The following is a 19,616-nucleotide window of genomic DNA, read 5'->3' as shown; positions in this document are numbered from 1 at the left end:
CTGGTAGCCCAGACTCCAGAATCCTTGAAGGAGGGGGCTGGGACCTGGATTCCGGGGTCCAGAAGCTGGAGAAAGCTGGGGACACCTCCTAGATTCAAGAGGGAGGACAGAGATGGGGGCTGGGGCTGGTAGGATCCTGGCTGGAGGAGACTAGGGGCGAGCTGCCTGAGCCCTCGGGGGAGGTGGAGGAAGACTGTCTGACTTTGGAGTGCCTGCGGCAGCGGAAGGGTTAACGTCTGGCCGGAGGGGAGGGGGAGGGGCAGGGATGGGGCTGCGGGGCTTTGAGGGGTCAAGGGTGAGCCGTGCCAGTGGGAGGGGGCCAGGAGGAGGAGGAGGTTGTCTGGGCTGCCAGACAGGCCAGGGTCAGCGGCGGGGGCAGGGGATGTCTGGAGGAGGAGAGGCCCAGCATCCATGCTCCCTCGGGGACCCGGGATTCCAGGTCCCAGCCCCCTCCTCCCTCAGACCTGGGAGTACACCACCCAGTCCCCCACCCATTCCCCCACCCATTCCAAAATCCGAGCCCCCAGCCCCCTTTTTTCCAGGATCCAGGAGTCTGAGCCCTAGTCTGTTCTCTCAGACCAGGGAATCCACACTCCAGCCCCTAACTCGTTCAAAACCCCAGAGTTCGGAACCTCAGCGCCTCTTCCCAAGGAGCGCGGCCCCCAACCCTCTGCTCCTCTAGAACCCGAGCGTCCAGGCGCCGGTATCTTTCTCCCTTTGAAGCCTGCAGTTCTGGGGATCCCCAGGCCCCTCCTCCCCCGGAACCCAGGAGTCCCCACCTCCTCTTTAGCCCCAGCTGGAGTCCAGCCCTCCAGGGGTTAAGGGGGCGGGGCCAGCTGGTTGCCATGGTGCCAGACTGTTTGGGTCTGCTCTCTGACCCTTGGGGGCTCCCCAGGGTCCGCAGAGAGGGGGAGGGGGACCTAAGCCTGGGGGAAGTCCAGAGCCTACCCCTTCCCCAAAGCCGGCCTGTGGGCCCAGGGAGTTCGCGTTTCCACCAACGCCTTGTCCAGTGACCTTGAACAAGTCCTGACCCTTCGCTCTCCGCCTCAGTTTCCCCAAGGAAACACTGGTTGACGGGTTGGGAAGATGCTTAGGTCCCGGGAATCTTTGAGATCCTCGGCTTCCCCTCTCCCCTCACCCCCCTCCTCAGGCCCCAGGCAGCCCCGGGGCATGCTGGGAACCCAGGCCTGGGCTTCGGGCCAGGTTTTGGGGGGGGCGGGGGCAGCCTCCTCCCTTCCCCTTCCTCCCCACCTTGGCCTGACTCTCGCCCCCGCCTGAGGGTCTGGGAGGTTGGGAAGGAGGGAAGGGGGAAGAGAGCTGGGACCGTACACCCGTCTCCGGCCCCCGCCTCCCCCTTTCCTTCTCCGCCCCTTTCCCGCCTCTCCTCCCCCTCCTCAGCAGGTCGCTACCCCAGCCCTGGGCCCCTTCTCAAACCACCCCCACCCCACCCCCAGCTCCAGACCTGGCTCGAGCTGCGAGGGGGAGGGAGAGAGAGAAGGAGAAAGAGAGAGAAGGGAGGGAGACCCAAAGAGAGAAGGGGGAGGGGAGGAAAGAGAGAGACTTAAGAGGGAGGGAAGGAGAGAGAGAGAGAGAGAAAGGGAGAGAGATAGAGACTGAGAGAGCAGGAGACTGAGGGAGGTGAGGGATGGAGACAGGGAAGGGGTGGAAGGAGAGGAAGTGAGGAAAGACATCTGAAAAAAGGGGGTGGAGAAGGGGGAGAGACGAGAGAGACAGAGACTGAGAGAGGGCCAGAGAGAATGAGAGAGACAAAGAGGGGCAACGGGGAGAAGGGGAGGATGAAAGACAGAAGGTAGAGGTAAAGAAGGAGAAAGGGGGAGAGAGGGAGGAAAACAGGAGCAGGGAGAGGAGAGAGGCGATAGGCAGAGAGAGAGAGAGAAGCCAGCGCAGAGCCAGGGAGGGATGTCCTGATGCAGGAGGAGGCTAGGAACCAGGGAAGGTGGAAAGAAAGAGGGAGAGAGAAAAAAAGGCAGGGCCAGAGAGACCTGGACTGCGAGAAAGGAACGGGAAGGTGCGGCTGGAGCAGGGGCAGCGGCACGGGAGAGACCCCAGCTGGAGGGGCTCTGAGCCCAGGGGTGGGGAGTGTGGGTGCTGGGTCCACCGCCCACCTCTCGCAGGCCGACTTCGGGAGCCTCTTCCCCTCTCTGAGGCTCAGCCCCCTCACCTGCCAAATGGGGGATGCTGAGGGCACCTCGCTGTCTGGACTGGGAGGTGTCAGAGAGAGGACTGGTGCTCTGGGCCTGGTATGGGGTCAGCGCTGGGGGATTGTGGCTGTCATTATAAATGACCCAAAGAAGAGAGGAGAGAGGAAAGAAAGTACCCAGGTAGGCTTTGATGATTGGCTAGCCCCTGGCCTCCTTAACCCTGGGCATGGAGTCTCTGCAGACTGACAGAAGGGTGAGTAGGAAGCAAGTGTGCCCAAAGGGCCAAATTCCAAGACAGATGAGGTTCTCTCCCAGCTGGCACCCAGGAAGCCAGGTTTTCTGTCAGGCCATGCCTTCCCCAGGAGGCCTGCCTGGCCCAAGGGAGGAGGGACTGAGGGTGGGGATTCCTGGGTCTCTGGGGAGGAGGGGGCTTTGGATCTGGACTTATGAGTCTGAGAGAGGAAGGGGCTGAGTCCTTGGATTCCAGAAACATTTGGGGAAAAACGGGCCGGGACCTGGATTCCTGCATCTCTGGTGAGGAAGGGCCTGGACTTCTGGGTTCATTAGGGAGGAGGTGAATGAGGGCCTTGACTCCAGGGTCCCTGATGAGGAAGGGGCTGAGGGCCTGGACTCCTGGGTTCCTTGGGGAGGAGGGGCCGGGGGCCCGGACTCCTGGGTCCTGGCACCCACCCGTAGAACCGACCTTGCGGGGCCTTCGCCGCACACAAGCTCGTGTCTGTGGGTCCGTGTCGGGGGCTCACCATCGCGGCAGGGGCCTCCCCGGCCCTCCCCCCCACTCCCTGGTCCTCCTGGTCCCTGTCTGTCTGTCTGTCGGGTCTGTCCACCTGCCGCGCCCCCCGGGCTGAGGTAGGAGGTTGTATAGTTGAGGAGGACACCCAAGGAGATCACTATACGGCCTCCTAGCTTTCCCCAGGCTGCGCCCTGCACGGGACGGGGCCCGGCGGGGACCCCCAGCCCCACTCGGGGACCATTAGCCCCACTGGGCTGCCCCAGGGACCCTGGGAGGAGGAGCGAGGCTCTTTTCTGTCCTTGTCCCTGCATCCCCTCCTTCCCCTGAAATCTGTCTTTCTTCCCTGTCTCTCCATCTCTGCCCCGCTGTGTCTCTGTGACTTCTGCGTCTCTTTCACGGTAGATCCTCCGACTCCCTTTTATTCTGTCTTTCTGGGTCTCTGCCCCTCCCGATATCTCTCCGTGTCTCTGTTTCTGTCTTTTTTGGTCTTTCTGCCTCTGGCTCTCGGAATATCTCTGTGTCCATCTCCATCTCTGACCCCCACCCCAGGGCCTACCGGGCCACCGCATACCATGTTGCCAGTCTCTGGGTCCCTGAGACCCTTTAACCTGTGAGGACATCCAGGGTCACAGGTGAGGTTCTTGGGAGCCTGGCGTCTGGCCCAACCGCACACCTGGGGAATTGCTGGCCTGACCTCTGACCCCTGATTTCTCATACCCTTCCTCCAGAGCATGACATTTGACCACCAACTGAAACCTGACCTCTGACCCTAGACCACTAGCCCTTCCCCCACCCTGTGGTGACTTCATAAAGGTTACTAGCTTCTCCCCTGGCCTTGAGACCCACACGATGGCCCTGCTGGCCCTGGACAATGCCGTCCTGTCTGCCCTGCTGGCCCTGGCTGTCTTCAGGGTGCCCGCCTGGGCCTGTCTCCTCTGCTTCACAACTTACTCTGAGCGCCTCCGCATCTGTCAGATGTTTGTTGGCATGCGGGGCCCCAAGCTCGAAGAGTGTGAGGAGGCCTTCACAGCCGCCTTCCGGGGTCTCTCTGACACGATAATCAGTGAGGAGACCATCCACACTTCATCAGTGTCCTGGGGAAGGTGCAGAGGGAGGAACCAGAGAGGCCCAGAGGGTCAGGCTGAGGGACAGACAGACAGAAATAGTCAGAGGAGAAAGGCTCAAAGACCATGAGAATAACAGAGATTTAGGGACAGAGAGACACAGATGGGGGAAGACAGCAGGGCAGAGACTCAAAGAGGGGAGGATGGAGAGTCAGAGAGGGGAGGATGGAGACTCGGGAAAATGGAGAGTCAGAGAGGGAAGGATGGACACTCGGGAGGATGGAGAGTCAGAGAGGGGAGGGTGGAGACTCGGGAGGATGGCGAGTCACGGAGAGGGGAGGATGAAGACGGGAGGATGGAGAGTCATGGAGAGAGGGGAGGATGGAGACTCAGAGAGGGGACGATGGAGACTCAGAGAGGGGACGATGGAGAGGCAGACATTAGAGGGTGGAGACTGGAGAGGGAACAGATACCCAGAGAGGGGAGGATGGAGACTCAGAGGGGAGGATGGAGACTCAGAGAGGGGAAGATGGAGACTCAGAGAAGGATGGAGACCCAGAAAGGGGAGGATAGAAATGAGGCAGAGAGTAGGAAAGCAGGATAGAGACTGGTCGGGGGCAGAGACTCAGGGAAGATGGAGACTCACAGACAGGTGAGGATAGAGACTTGGGAGGGACACAGGAAGCATAGCGACTGTGGGGCAGAGAGTCAAAAGAGGGGAGGCTACAGCCTTGGGAGGGCAGAGACTCAGGGACAGAATGTTCCCATTAGGGACATGGTGTTGTGGGGAGCTGCCTCCCCCAGCCCCTGCCCCCTCCCTCACCGCCAGACTATGATGAGAGAAGCCACCTGCATGACGCCTTCACCCAGATGACCCATGCCCTGCAGGAGCTGGCTGCTGCCCAGGGTGAGTGTGGCGATGGGGAGGTGGGAGATGCGGACTTGGAGTCCCCAAGAGATGCGTATGTGCGAGGGCCCGGGGCAGACGAAGGAGGCCCCCAGAGTTGGGCAGTGATCTGGGAAGGGAAAGCTGGGAAGCCATTGAGCTCAGCTACTTGTCCAAGCAAAGGTTGAAGGTAGCTCTAAGAGCCAGGGGCTGAAGGTGGTGAGGGGGAAGGGACGCTGCAGAAATCATCTAGAGCTGGAAGTCCAGATGGGGTCGGGTAGGCGTAAGTTCTGCCATGGCTGCATGGCTCACAATCTTAACTGGCTATGAAGTTCTGGGTGGGTCACTGCCCCTCTCCTGGCCTCAACTTACCCATCTGTAAAGTGGGACAATCTTCTTGCCTCCTTGGATAGCCACGGAGCTCAGCGGCTGGGGAAGGCGGGGAGAAATTGGGGTGCCTGATGAGCCTGACCTTGGGGAAGGCATCTTCCTCTAGGATAGAACACACACACACTCGCACGCACACACACACTTACACACACACACAGATTTCTTATAAAATGATTCCACATTTTTGAGATGTGAGGCAGTCAGAGGGCAGGAAAACAGGAATAGCAGAGTAGATTGCTCAGGTGACAGCAGTGAAGAGAGATGAGGTGTGACTGTCCTGGTGAGACAGGCACATGTGACAGCGTTGAGGTGTGTGACCGCGCAAAGAGACCTCAGGACTGGCGGCCACACGTGGCCGATGAGCAGTCATCATGCCAGGTCACCATGGCCATGATCCCCACAGCGCGCCAGACCCTGGAACTGTGGAGGCTCAGAGTTGCAGGCGTTATAGAGCCCTGCGCTGTAGAGTAAACCGGCTTCCTCTTAGATCCAGGAGCTCAGGGCTTATTCCCACACCCACAGTCGCTCCTTTTGCTTCCTGCTTTGCCCTCCAAGCATCTTGTCAAAGATCCCGGAAGAGGGAAGATTCCCATTCACCCAGGGGGCATCCAGGGCCAGCCTGGAGAAGGCCTCAGCAGTGGCTCTCCCACCTCCACCCTAAAGGGAGATCTGAGGGCCTAAAGCTCTCCATCGGGGGTGTGCAGGATTCCAGGGAATGCCCTGTCTCCCTACTTAGGCTGCCTAGTCACAGAAGCTTTTAAAAAGATCAGGAACCTCTGGATCAGGGAGTGGAAGCTTTCTGTGGGGCCGCATGTGGGACAGACTTGGAGAGGAGAGAGAAGAGGCTGGGTGAGGGTCCAGGCCAGAGCGGAGGCCTGCATGGGGGCTGGGGCTGTGAAGGTGGAGAAGGCGGCCCAGGGCCAGAGTTAGGTCTGCTGGGCTGTTTGGGGAAGCATAAAGAACAGCGTCTGAGACAGGCCCTGCTCAGTGCCTGTTGGGCGGTGGGTCATCACTGAAGTTAAGAAGCCTGAGAGAAAGAGCCAGGGGCAGATGATGAGCTGGGTTAGAATGTAGTGACTTCGAGGAGTCTCAGGGACTTATAGGAGGCAGCTAGAGTTCAGCAGAAAAAGTCAGAGAGTTTTGAGTCTCTTTCCTCAGGGCACTGGGGAGCTGCAGCAGGAGTGTGAACAGCAGAGAAGTAGGGGCAGCTCTGGGTGTAGAGAGAACCCTCTGGGGTCGTGCGGAAGATGGACCAGAGCGAGAGTCTCGAGGCCGGGGGAAGCTGGTGCAATACGTTCAATGATATTTACTGAATGTGCCGGGAACAACCCTGGGAACACAGCTGTGAACAAAATTGCAAACCACCCGTCCTCGGGTTGCTTATATTGGGGCGGAGTCTGGGGAGACAGACAATAAACATAATAAAATATCTTAGTATCTTAGTATGTCAGTTGGTGATCCCTGCTGTGGAGGAAAACAGAGAAGGGAAAGAGAAGGGGGGAATAGTTTTTTTTTTAATGTAATTTAATTTATTTATTTGAGACAGAGTCTCACTCTGTCGCCCAGGCTGGAGTACAGTGGCTTGATCTCGGCTCACTGCAAGCTCCGCCTTCCGGGTTCACGCCATTCTCCTGCCTCAGCCTCCTAAGTAGCTGGGACTACAGGTGCCTGCCACCACTCCCGGCTAATTTTTTTGTATTTTTAGTAGAGACGGTGTTTCACCGTGTTAGCCAGGATGGTCTCCATCTCCTGACCTCGTGATCTGCCTGCCTCAGCCTCCTAAAGTGCTGGGATTAAAGGCATGAGCCACTACCCAGCCTTATTTTTTTTTTTTTTTTTGAGATAGAGTCTCACTTTGTCACCTAGGCTGGAGTTCAGTGGTCTAATTATAGCTCACTGTAGCCTCAAACCCCTGGGCTCAAGCCGTCTTCCTGCCTCAGTCTCCCAAGTAGCTGGGACTATAAGGTGGGACAAAGATGGTGTGCATCACCACCTTTGGCTAATTTTTTAAATAGTTTGTAACGATGGTGTCTTGCTATGTTGCATGGGATTGGTCTTGAATTCCTGGGCTCAAGTGATCTTCCCACCTCAGCCTCCCTAAGTGCTGGGATTACAGGCATGAACTGCCATGCCTGGCTGGGTGATAATTTTAAATCGGTTGGTCAGGGCAGATGGAAATGACAGAGTCCAGTTGAGCAAAGACCTGAACAAGGTGACAGTGACGGCCATGCAGATAATCTGGGGAAAGAGATTTTCAGGCCACATACCCAGTGCAAGACCCTGGGGCCTGTGGGGCTGGAGTGAAGGTGAAATCAGAGAGATAGCAAGGGGCCACCTCCTGTAGATCCTCATAGACAGGTGGTTCTCAAGCCCCAGCATACATCAGAATCCCCTGGGAGCTTAATTAAAATGCAGATTTCTGGACCCCACTGCCTCTGACCAGCAGGTCCAAGGTAGGGCCCAGAAATGGACATTTCTGTCAAGATCCCAGACAATGCTCATGATGCTGCTCCGGGAACACTCTGAGAATTGCTGTTGTAGGCCCTTGGAATGACTTTTGTTTTTTGCTCTTGAAAGGGGGGAGCTATTGGAGGACTTTACACAGAGAGACAGGATCTGACCTGGGATTTAACAAGATCTCTCTGGTAGTGGTAGCTAGGCAGAAAGACTTCCAGTGAGAAGCCTGCCCGTGGTGGCTTGGACCAGTCACAGTGGTCCGGGGGGCCCAGATGAGGTCTGAACAGAGGGGAGTGGGCATAAGGATTTGACCGTGTGCCAGGCCTGCCCGTGCGTGTTAGAGGCTGTGTTTACCATACACAGAGTCATTCATATTAAGTATCTTCCTAAAGGATATCCTCTACCGGCTCTGTGAGGCTGGGTTTTATAGTCTCGCTTCTCAGATGGGAACGCTGGGGCTCTTCCGGACAAGAACAGTAGACCTGGGATATATTTGGAGATAGACTGGACCAGATGTAGGTGGGTGAGGGCAGCGGGAAGAATCAAGGATGACTTTTGCGTCTCCTCCAGAGGGAGGAGCAGGGAGATGGAGGAGCTGACATAGGCTGACGGCCTCTTGGTGATCCCGGTGATCTTATTTGTATATATGTATACATAAACCATGGAGTGGATGACCTGGTACAGACTGGATGCAGTATTAGTATTAGGTATGGAGATTATGCATGCAGTGATTAGGTGTGGAGGCTCTGTAGCCTGACCACCAGGGTCAAACGCAGCCATGTGACTTTGGACCACTTCTGTAATCTCCCCACGCCTCCGTTTCCCCATCTCAAACTTGGAGATGGCAATCCTAAGTTTGCCAGCCTTCTCTAACACTCACTCTGTGCCAGGAGCCATTCTACATGCTTAGCGACACCATCTCGTACAATCCTTAAACGATGCCCTGAAAGAGTGGGGATGAGGATGCTTTCATGGTTGTATGGCATCTCATCCTCCCCCAACCCTGTGATACAGACAGTGCTATCATCCCCATTTGATGAATGAGGAGACTGAGGATCAGGAAGGTGAAGTCACTTGGCCAAGGTCACATGGGGAGGAGGGCTTGTGATTGATACTCAGATCTGAGACAGGTGTGCTCAAGATGGAAGCGCCAGGACTCAGACCCCAGATGATCTGAACTGGGGTCAGAGCTGCTGACGATATGCAACTCCTCTGGGGGAGACTTTACAACACCCACCCATGCCTCTTTGTTGGCCTGCTTGCTATAACCCAGGCTGTTTGGGACATTTCACTCCATTCATACTCCCCTGGTGGGTTATAAGCCCAACCCACCACCATGGCTTACTTGGTATATCCCACATTCACCTTGCCCATGAGTCATTTGATTTGGCCCATAGAAATTCTTTGGATGACTCCTGCAACACCCTGGCGTCTCATTTGTGCACCCCAGTCTGACCACATGCTCCTGATCATCCTGCCATCTTGAGACCACACTCCTTGCTCTGTGGCCAAGGAGAGACCACTAGGTCCTCATTTGGAACCCACTTCTCGGCATCAGTGCTTCCTCTCTCCAAGTGTATATCCAATGATCGTTGTTTCAGCCACTCTCTTGCCAATATCCTCAGTTCCCTCCCTTTTTGTATGGTTTTAATCACAGAGGACGCTTTCCCCTGTCCTTGCAATGGCTTAAGCCCATAGGAAGTTTATCTCTCCTATATAAAGTAAGTCTTGAGGTAGGCACTTCAGGGTAGTTTGGCACCTCCATTTCTTGGGGATCCAAGCTCCTTCAAGGCTTAATATCCCAGGGAATAGCCCTTGTCCTCATGGTCCTTTGTGGCTGCTAGAGCTCCAACCATCAAAACAACTTTCCAGGCAGCAGGATGGATGAGGGGAACAGTAAGATGGCACCACCTTCTCTCTGTTTTTTACAGACAGAGTCTTGCTGTATTGCCCAGGCTGGAGTACCGTGGTGCAATCATAGCTCACTACAGCCTTGAACCCCTGGGTTCAACCATCCACCCACTTCAGCTTCCTGAGTAGCTAAGACTACAGACACATGCCATCACACTTGGCTAATCTATAAAAATTTGTTTAGAGATGGTGTCTTGATACATTGTCCAGGCTTATCTTGAACTCCTGGCCTCAAGTGATCCTGTCACCTCAGCCTCCAGAGTAGCTGGGATTCCAGGTGCGGTACCACCTCCCTTTTAAGGCCACTTCCTGTGACTCACATATAACACATCCATTTACATCCTGTGGTTATAGCTTGGTCACATGACCACAACTGCAAGGCAGGCTGGGAGATGAAGCCTTTTACCTGTGTTCTGTGGATATCGATATATAGATATTTGGAGGCAATGGACAGTTCCTGGGTATTGGTTTGCTGGGACCACTGTAACAAAGGACTGTAGACTGGGTGACTCGAACAACAGAAGTTTCTGCCTTCCAGAAGTCTGAGGTCAAAGTTTTGGTGTCAGCAGGGTTGGTTTCTTCTAAGGCCTCTCTCTTTGGCTTGTAGATGCTTTCTTCATATGTCCCTGTGTACATCTCTGTGTCCTAATTTCCTCTTCTCATAAGGATACCAATCATACAGCATTACGGCCCACCCTAATGACCTCATTTTAACTTAATCACCTCGTTAAGAACCAAGTACAGTCACATTCTGAGGTACTGAGAGTTAGGACTTCAACATACGAATTTGGTTGAGGGGGGCACAATTTAGCCTATAAAACCCTGCCATATTTCTGATTTCCACAAACCACCACGAGATCAAGTCAGCTGTCTACTTTTTCTTATTCCACTGGAACAAGCCACAAACCCATACAGTTTGGATTTGGAGGCCACTGCAGTGGTCAAAACACAAGGCCAGGCATGGTGGCCCACACCTGTAATCTCAGCACTTTGGGAGGCTGAGATGGGCAGATCACTTGAGGTCAGGAGTTTGAGACCAGCCTGGCCAACGTGGTGAAACCCCATCTGTACTAGAAATACAAAAATTAGTTGGGCATGGTGGTGGGTGCCTGTAATCCTAGCTACTGGGGAGGCTGAGGCAGGAGAATCGCTTGAACCTGGGAAGTGGAAGTTGCAGTGAGCCAAGATCACGCCACAGTACCCCAGCCTGGGCAACAGAGTGAGACTCTATCTCAAAACAAAACAAAAACACCTACAAAGACAAGGAAGATAAAAGAGTAAAAGATGGGTAAATATAGAAGTGAATAGAGGATGAGGACCTTGGAAGTGGCCAGTGTGTGCCCCATTTCAAGGGAATGGCTGCTATTCATCTCCAGCTATTCGCTGCCTTATGGAAATGTGATCTTTGTGTTACAGCTCCTCCAACTTTGTAAAAAGATGCCAAACGTTTTATGTGACATTCCAAATTTTATATGTTGGCAACTGGTTCATTTTCTTTTAAACACTTTCCAGGCCAAATATAACACATCCCGGGGATGGATTTGGGCCATAGGCCACCAGTTGGGGTCTCTAGTTTGAGTTGGATCCTGGAATTCATTGTACAAATACTAACTGAGCACTTTTAAGACTCAGGGCCCTCTCCAGGATTCAGAGGACACAGCGCTACAGAAGAACATGTTTATTTACTTACGAGACAGACATACATGATCATCATCTATATATAAATATATGTAATTGCAGACGGATGAGAGCTAGGAATGAAATTATTGCAATGAGAGACAAAAACAGGGAACTTGGTTAGATCTGTGATGATGGAAGGATGATTAGGAGAAGGAAAAATATGCTAAAAACCGAAGCCAGCATGTGCAAAGGCCCTGAGGTGCTAGAGAATGTGGTTGTTTTCATATTAAAGGAAATGAGGCCGGGCATGGTGGCTCACGCCTGTAACCCCAGCACTTTGGGAGGCTGAGGTGGATGGATCACTTGAGGTCAGGAGTTCGAGACTAGCCTGTCCAACATGGTGAAACCCCATCTCTACTAAAAACACAAGTATTAGCCAGGCGTGGTGGCGCATTCCTGCAGTCCCTGCTACTAGGGAGGCTAGGGCAGGAGAATCATTTGAACTCAGGAGTCGGAGGTTGCAGTGAGCCGAGATCACGCCACTGCACTCCAGCCTGGGTGACAGTGAGACATTGTCTCAAAAAAATAAAGGAAATGAAAGGTGGGCAGTAGGGATGGGACAGGGAGGGAGGGGGAACTAGGCCAAACCACGTAAGACCTAATAGGCCTTGGGGAGGAATTTTATCTTTATCCTCCCCTTCTCCCCACAACAAGCTATACGCAGGTGTCCAGGAGGGCTTCCATCCTGGAGAGATTCAGGAGGCAGGAGGAGACTTAGGGACTTGTTAGCCTTCAAGTACACAAGGTGGGAGATAAGAAGAGGAGCAGAGGATATGGTAATAAGAGAAGGGTGAAGAGGGGCCAGGGAAGGGCAGATACCATGACAGCACGTCCTGTGAGCTAGGACCAGCATAGCCCTAGACAGGCGAGATCAGAATGCAGGACCAAGGACCAAGCCCTAGGGGAAGAGCTTTACTACACAGGCCATCCTCCCCTCCACCCTCCAGGATCCTTTGAGGTTGCCTTCCCTGATGCTGCAGAGAAAATGAAGAAGGTCATTACACAGCTTAAAGAAGGTAAAATACACTCCATCTCTCCTCTCTCAGACACACAAACACAATTAGAAAACCCCACTTTTGGCCGGGCACGTTGGCTCACGCCTGTAATCCCAGCACTTTGGGAGGCTGAGGCGGGCGGATCATGAGGTCAGGAGTTCAAAACCAGTCTGACCAACATGGTGATACCCATATCTACTAAAGATATAAAAATTAGCTGGGCGTGGTAGCGCATGCCTGTAATCTCATCTACTCAGGAAGCCGAGGCAGGAAAATCGCTTGAACCCTGGAGGCGGGGTTGCAGATGACCAGAGATTGTGCCACTGCATTCCAGCCTGGGTGACAGAGCAAGACTCCATCTCAAAACAAAACCCACTCCTGAGACCCCCATCCACTCCCCTTCAATCCCCTTGTCCCATCTCTTGAGCCTCAGACCTTGAGGAAGGACTCTTACCCCGCATGGACCATTTTTGATCCAGCCCCGCCCCTTCGATGAAGTTTCCCCTCCAACTGAGCCCCTTTCTGGGACTACTTCTAGCCTGGCCACGCCTCTTTTAGTGGGCCACGACCTTGGCCCCGGTCTCCTGCAAGGATCACCCAGGATCTAGCCCCGCCTCCTCGGTGGAATACATCTGGACTGCCCATCCCCCTCAGGGCCTACAGTAAACCAGTGTGGCTCCCCCTAAACCCCAAGTAGAAGGCTGGCAGCAGGCCTGGGCCTGACCTCGTAATGGAATGCTCAGGCTTGGCCCCGCCCCCAGGTTATGACGAAAGCTTGGCCCTACCTCCTCTGAAGCAATGCGTCCGGCCTTGTAACATCCGTTAGGGGAGCGTCGGGCAGGGTTCTTCCCACGACTTTAAGGTAGTGATGTTTCCTCTTCCTCCACAGCCCAGGCCTGCATCCCTCCTTGCGGTAAGGACTTCATCTAAAACTTGGAATTGCGGGGTAAGGGAGGCGGTCGGGGCCGAAACCTACGACATCAAGTGGGGGAAATCGGATGGGCTTCAAATCCTTAGGAGGCCAATAAGCCCTAGAGAAAAGGAAGTAAACCAGGTATTGCTCTAAATCCTCAGAAGGTGGGTGTGAGAGCCGAAGCAAACCAACAGGAATCCTAGAGGGTGGAGAGGCGTGAAAGTCGGCCAAGGACAGCAGGAAGGGCGAGGTCAGGATGCCACCTGGCCTATGGACCCTGGGAAGCTACATGGATCTCAAATGGGCCAAGGGCCCCGGGCTTGGGAGGGCAGGTGGCGCCTGACGCAGCGTTCCCGCCCCACAGGTCTCCAGGAGTTCGCCCGGCGTTTCCTCTGCAGCGGGTGCTACTCCAGGGTCTGCGACCTCCCGCTGGACTGCCCAGGTGAAGGGGCGGGACCTCGGGGTGCAGGAGACTAACTTGAGACAACAGGACCAGAGCACCGAGGGGAATGAGCTGGCTGGTGGCGAGCCAGACGCGGGCGGGGCCCAGCGAGTGAACCCAGCTCCGTCTTCAGTTCAGGATGTGACAGTGATTCGGGGCGACCAGGCTATGTTTTCTTGCTTCGTGAACTTCCAGCTGCCAAAGGAGGAGATCACCTATTCCTGGAAGTTCGCAGGAGGAGGTGTGAGTCGGCGCGGGGCAGGCGCGAAGCGTTTAGACGGGCGATTTAGGCTTCACTAGAGGTTGGGGAGTCAGCTTTCGGGGACTGGACTCCGCGAAGCTCCTTCTAGACACGGGCATCAGCAACAGGAGGGTCCCGGGATTTAGGGGAGAGCTCGAAGATCAGAATGCAGGACCAAGGACCTGGGGCGGTGGCTCACAACTGTAATCCCAGCGCTTTTGGAGACCAAGGCGGGAGGATGGCTTGAGGCCAGGAGTTCAATACCGGCCTGTGCAACATACTAAGACCCCACCTCTACCAAAAATTTTTAAAAACAGCCGGGCGTGGTGGTGCACGCCAATAGCCCCAGACACTGGGGAGGCTGAGCGGGAAGACTGTTTAAGTCCAGGGGTTCGAGGCTGCAGTGAGCTATGATCACGCCACTGCACTGCAGCCTGGGCGCCAAAACGAGACCTTGTCTGGAAAAGAAAAAAGAATAAACACCACATACATAAATAAAAGCAGGTTCTAGGGGTAGGTTATGCGTAAGGGTTTAAGGAGTGAGGGGAAGGGGTGTGTTTACGGCAGAGGAGCTAGTAGAAGGCTCGGGGGCGGGCTGCTCAAGGCTCAGGGCCGGGACTCCAGGAGGCTTGGTCTAGCTCGGGGGCGGGGCTTGTAGGTTACTCAGTGGCAAGCCGGAGTTGAGGAGTTTAAGCCGGCGCGTCTCGCAGCTCCGGACTCAGGACTTGTCCTATTTCCGAGATATGCCGCGGGCCGAAGGATACCTGGCGCGGATCCGTCCGGCGCAGCTTACGCACCGCGGCACGTTCTCCTGCGTGATCAAGCAAGACCAGCGCCCCCTGGCCCGGCTCTACTTCTTTCTTAACGGTGGGGCGGGGCGCGGCGGCGCGAGCGAGCGGGGCGGGGAGAGGGGCGGCACGAGGGGGTGGGGCTCGTGCCTGACTGACGTGCGCGTCTCCGCAGTGACGGGCCCGCCCCCGCGGGCGGAGACCGAGTTGCAGGCGTCGTTCCGGGAAGTGCTGCGGTGGGCGCCGCGGGACGCCGAGCTGATCGAGCCTTGGAGGCCCAGCCTGGGTGAGCTGCTGGTCAGGCCCGAGGCTCTGACGCCCAGCAACCTGTTCCTACTTGCATCCCTCGGGGCCCTCGCATCAGCGAGTGCGACCGTGTTGGCGTGGTGAGTCCTCGGTACCCCGGCGCCCCAGCATCTGGCTCCCCGCTCTCTCAGATCCCACTGAGAAGTCTGGGTTCCCACCAACCTCCAACCCAGGAGATCGGGCTCTCAGTCCCTCCCCTCTCAGATCCACGAGTTCAGGTCCCAGCCCCTCCTTAACTCAGCCCAGGAATCCAAGTCCCCAGCTCGCTCCTCCCTTAGATCTAAGAATCCAGGTCCCCAGCCCTTCCTCCCTCAGACCCAGGAGTCCAGGCCCCCACACCTCTCATCACTCAGACCCAGGAGTCCAAGGCATTAGCCCCTACTCCCTCAGATCCGAGAATCCAGGCACCCAGGTTCCTCCTCCCTGAGACCCAGAAGCCCAGGCCCCAGCCCCTCCTCCCTCAGACCCAGGAGTCCCAGGCCCTGTCCACCTTTTCGACCCTGGTGTCCAGGCCTCCAGGACTTAGGTTTCTACTCACCAACCCCTCCTGTAACACACATACCTCTTTGTTTCCCCAGGATATTCTTTCGATGGTACTGCAGTGGCAACTAACAAATGTATCTCTTTCCTCCTTCCCTATCCTGTTTCCATTTTGAAAATAAAGAATATATTTCAACTCTGGATTGTTTCATCTCTGAAGGTGGTCACTACTAAGTCGGGTTGGAGGTGCAGCAAGCCCACACATGCCCAGATGAAGATGGCCCGCATAATGACCGTTGGGCATAGCTACCGCAGTGCAAGTTAGGTGGGAACCCAGATACCCCCTCAGGTTGCTGGCTGTCTCCTTGACATTTCCACCTGCAGAAGGCACCCTCAAATAGAGTCCTCCATGTTGCCTTCAGAGGCTGTTCCTCCCCGAGGCTTTCCTCCTACCAGAAAGAGCAACACCATCCACCTAGCAGTTCAAACCAGAAACCTTGGAATCTGACTTCGCCTCCACTTCCAATTCATTTTGATTTCCAACTCTCAGACTTTTTAACTCCTAAATATCTCGTGAAGCTGCCTTCTCTGTGGTCCCAGTCACCCCCACCTCATGTCTGGATCAGTGGAGCAGCCCCCCGCCTCTCCTTGGCCTCTCTCCACTCTAGCCCATTCTCTACATACCAGCAGGACTTGTTTTGTTTTGATTTATTTTATTTTATTTTATTTGGAGACAGCATCTCACTCCAAGGCCCAGGCTGGAGTGCAGTGGTGTGATGTCAGCTGACTGCAACCTCCGCCTCCCAGGTTCAAGCGATTTTCTTGCCTCAGCCTCCCAGGTGGCTGGGATTATAGGCGTGTACTGCCATACCTGTCTAATTTTTGTATTTTCAGTAGAGACAGGGTTGCACCTTGTGGCCAGACTGTTCTTGAACTCCTGACCTCACTTGAGTGATCCACCCGCCTCGGCCTCCCAAAGTGCTGGGATTACAGGCGTGAGCCACCATGCCTGGACAAGGACTTCAGTTTTAAAGTGTGTCAAATTGGGTTACTCTGCCCAGAATCCTTTAGTGGCTCCCTCTTGCCATTGAGACAAAATCCAATTCCTTGTCAAAGCCTCAGAGGTTCCACAGGTCTGGCCTTTGCTGACCTCACTAGCAGCCTTGTGCCGTACCCCTTTCCTCCTTGATCTTGCCACCCTGTGGTTTTTCTCTGACCTTTCCTCTTTCCTTGCATTCATCATGATACTTCTTGCTCTCTCTAGGATCTTGGTTCACACTGTTTCCCGCCTAGAATAATAATTTCTACTTTTTCTTTGTCTAGTTAACTCAATTATGATTTCCCCTGAGCAGTCATTACATCTATTAACTCTGTTAATCCCCTTGACAAGTCTGTAAGGCTGGCACTGCATTTACTTTACTGACTCTACCTCTCCCTCAGGCCCCTTGCTACTTTCCAACCCCAGTGGCCTCCTTATTTGGTCCCTGGAACATGCAAGTCTCAGTCCCATTTCTAGGCCTTTGCTGTGCTTATGACTTTCCTCTGAACTTCACAAACCCACCTCTCTCTCGTTGCACAGATCCCAGATCGAATGTCTCCTTTTCTAACTACCTCTCTCTTCCCATTTGACATTGCCCAATTTCACCTTGTTCACTGAGCTCATCTGGAGCTAATGTTAACTACTTCTTTTTTTTTTTTTTTTTTTTTGAGATGGAGTTTCGCTCTTGTTGCCCAGGCTGGAGTGCAATGACGCGATCTTGGCTCGCTGCAACCTCCGCCTCCTGGGTTCAAGCGATTCTCTTGCCTCAGCCTCCTGAGTAGCTGGGATCACAGGCATGCGCCACCACAATTGGCTGATTTTGTATTTTTGGTAGAGACAGAGTTTCTCCGTGTTGGCCAGGCTGGTCTCGAACTCCTGACCTCAGGTGATCCGCCTGCCTCAGCCTCCCAAAGTGCTAGGATTACAGGCGTGAGCCACCGTGCCCAGCCGTTAACTCATTTTTTAATTTGATTTTGCCTTTCCTACCTGAAAGAGAAGCTCCTTCTGAGCATGTACTCATTCTTGTTCACTGGTCTATTTCCCTTTATTAATTTGTTCATTTAGCAAATATTTATTGAATGTTTATTATTTTGTCATGTATTTTCAAGGCACTGTAGAGATCCCAATGAAGAAATACGAGACAAAAAGTTTGTATGGTACTCGCATGAAACTTAGATTCCAGTGGACAGTAAAAGAAAACTGTTTCTCTCTCTTTTTTGTTTGTTTGAGATGGAGTCCTGATCTGTCGCCCAGGCTGGAGTGCAGTGCCACAATCTTGGCTCACTGTAGCCTTCATCCCCTGGGTTCAAGCAATTCTCATGCCTCAGCCTCCCAAATAGCTGGGACTAGACTACAAAGGCGTGTGCCAACATGCCCGGCTAATTTTTGTATTTTTAGTAGAGACAGGGTTTCACCATGTTGGCCAGGCTGGTCTCAAACTCCTGACCTCAAGTGATTGCCTGCCTCAGCCTCCCAGAGTGCTGAGATTATAGGCGTGAGCCACCGCTCCTGGCCAGAAAACTGTTTCTCTACTCCCAACATTTCTGACACTAAATGTGTGGGATTCTACCTCCTGCCCCCATACCAACCAATTCTCCAACTCTCCCAGATACCAGTTGAATGTCCTATAATTCATTCGATTCTAAAATGAACAACCCAGAGTTAGCATCACACTACACAAGTTTTAAGAGCTCAGGCTCACAAGACTGACCCCACTTCAGACACCAGTCGCAAGTCCAGGGGCTCCTGCAACCTGCAGCCCCCCAGCTCAGTAATTTGCTGGAATAGCTTGAATAACTCGGGGAAACATACTGGTTTATTATAAAGGAGAGTATGAAGGAACTAGGTTAATAGCCAGATGAAGAGGTAGATAGGGTGAGGTCCAGAAGGGTCCCAAGTGCAGAAGTTTCTGTCTCCATGGGAGTTGGGATGCAGCAGCCTATCAGTGCGTGGATGCATTCACCAGCCTAGAAGCTCTGCAAACCCCATATTTTAGGGATTGTTCTGGAGGCTACGTCATGTAGTCGTGATCACTTATTAACCCAGTCTCCACCCCTTTTTCCCTCCCCAAGAACTGGAGGGGGCGGGTGAGGCCGAAAGCTCTTAAGCTCCTAATCATGGCCTAGTCTCGCTGGTGACCAGTGGCCATCCAGGAGACCACCAAGAGTCACTTGAGCAGAACAAACGATGCTGCTATCACCCAGGAAGTTCACGAGATTAGGAGCTCTATGTAAGACGCTTCTGTTGCCTGCATCACTCCAGAAATTACGAGGGTTTAAGACTGTCAGAAACCAGGGACAGACACCAAGTATGTATTTCTTATGTCACAGACAATAAATAAGAAAACAAAATACGAGATTATATGGTAACGTGTGATGGAGAAGATAAGCAGAGAAACGGAATATGGGGCCAGGGGAAGTAGCAGTAGGATCTTTGGAGAAGCCCTCACTGAGAAAGTGACGTTTGAATAAAAACTTGAAGGAGATGACGGTACGAGCCATTATGGATATTTGTGTGAAGAGTGTTCAGGTGGCCAGGCGAGGTGACTCATGCCTGTAATCCCAACATTTTGGAAGGCTGAGGCGGGTGGATCACCTGAGGTCAGAAGTTCGAGACCAGCCTGGCCAACATGGTGAAACCCTGTCTCTACTAAAAATGCAAAAATCAGCCTGATGTGCTAGCACATGCCTGTAATCCCAGCTACTCAGGAGGCTGAAGCATGAGAATCGCTTGAATCTGGGAGGCGGAAGTTACAGTGAGCCCTGAGGCAGGAGTGCCAGGCATGTGGGAAGACAGCCGGGAGGACATCCAGCAGGCCAGTGTAGCTGGAGCAGTGCCTTAGGAAGTGAATACACAGTGAAGTCAGAGACCATGAGGACCAGATGATGCCACTGGCTGCTGTAAAGTCTAGACTTACCTCTGTAAGAGATGAGGGTCGGCTGAGTAGGGTGGCTCACGCCTGTAATCCCAGCACTTTGGGGGACCGAGGCTTGAGCTTGAGAGGTCAAGGCGCAGTGAGCCATGATTACATCACTGCAGTCCAACCTGGGCTACAAAGTGAGACCCTGACTCAGAAGAAAAAAAAAGGGGCACGGTGCAGTGGCTGGCGCC

At 54.0% G+C, this 19,616-nt stretch overlaps 1 protein-coding gene across 1 annotated transcript; it reads left to right on the top strand.

Moving 5' to 3' along the window:
* Positions 1-3,741: 3,741 nt before the first annotated feature.
* Positions 3,742-15,666, top strand: LOC105514695. The gene is made up of 9 exons (XM_011946229.1): positions 3,742-3,976; positions 4,807-4,884; positions 12,249-12,317; positions 13,186-13,209; positions 13,574-13,651; positions 13,785-13,894; positions 14,603-14,759; positions 14,856-15,066; positions 15,565-15,666. The coding sequence occupies exons 1-9, from the start codon at positions 3,763-3,765 to the stop codon at positions 15,596-15,598; spliced, it is 975 nt and encodes a 324-aa protein (XP_011801619.1). The 5' UTR covers positions 3,742-3,762; the 3' UTR covers positions 15,599-15,666.
* The last annotated feature ends 3,950 nt before the right edge of the window (positions 15,667-19,616 follow it).

The sequence above is a fragment of the Colobus angolensis genome, unplaced genomic scaffold (genome assembly GCF_000951035.1).
Source record: "Colobus angolensis palliatus isolate OR3802 unplaced genomic scaffold, Cang.pa_1.0 Scaffold25, whole genome shotgun sequence".
NCBI classification, from domain to species: Eukaryota; Metazoa; Chordata; class Mammalia; order Primates; family Cercopithecidae; genus Colobus; species Colobus angolensis.
This window is presented reverse-complemented; position numbering and strand designations above follow the sequence as displayed.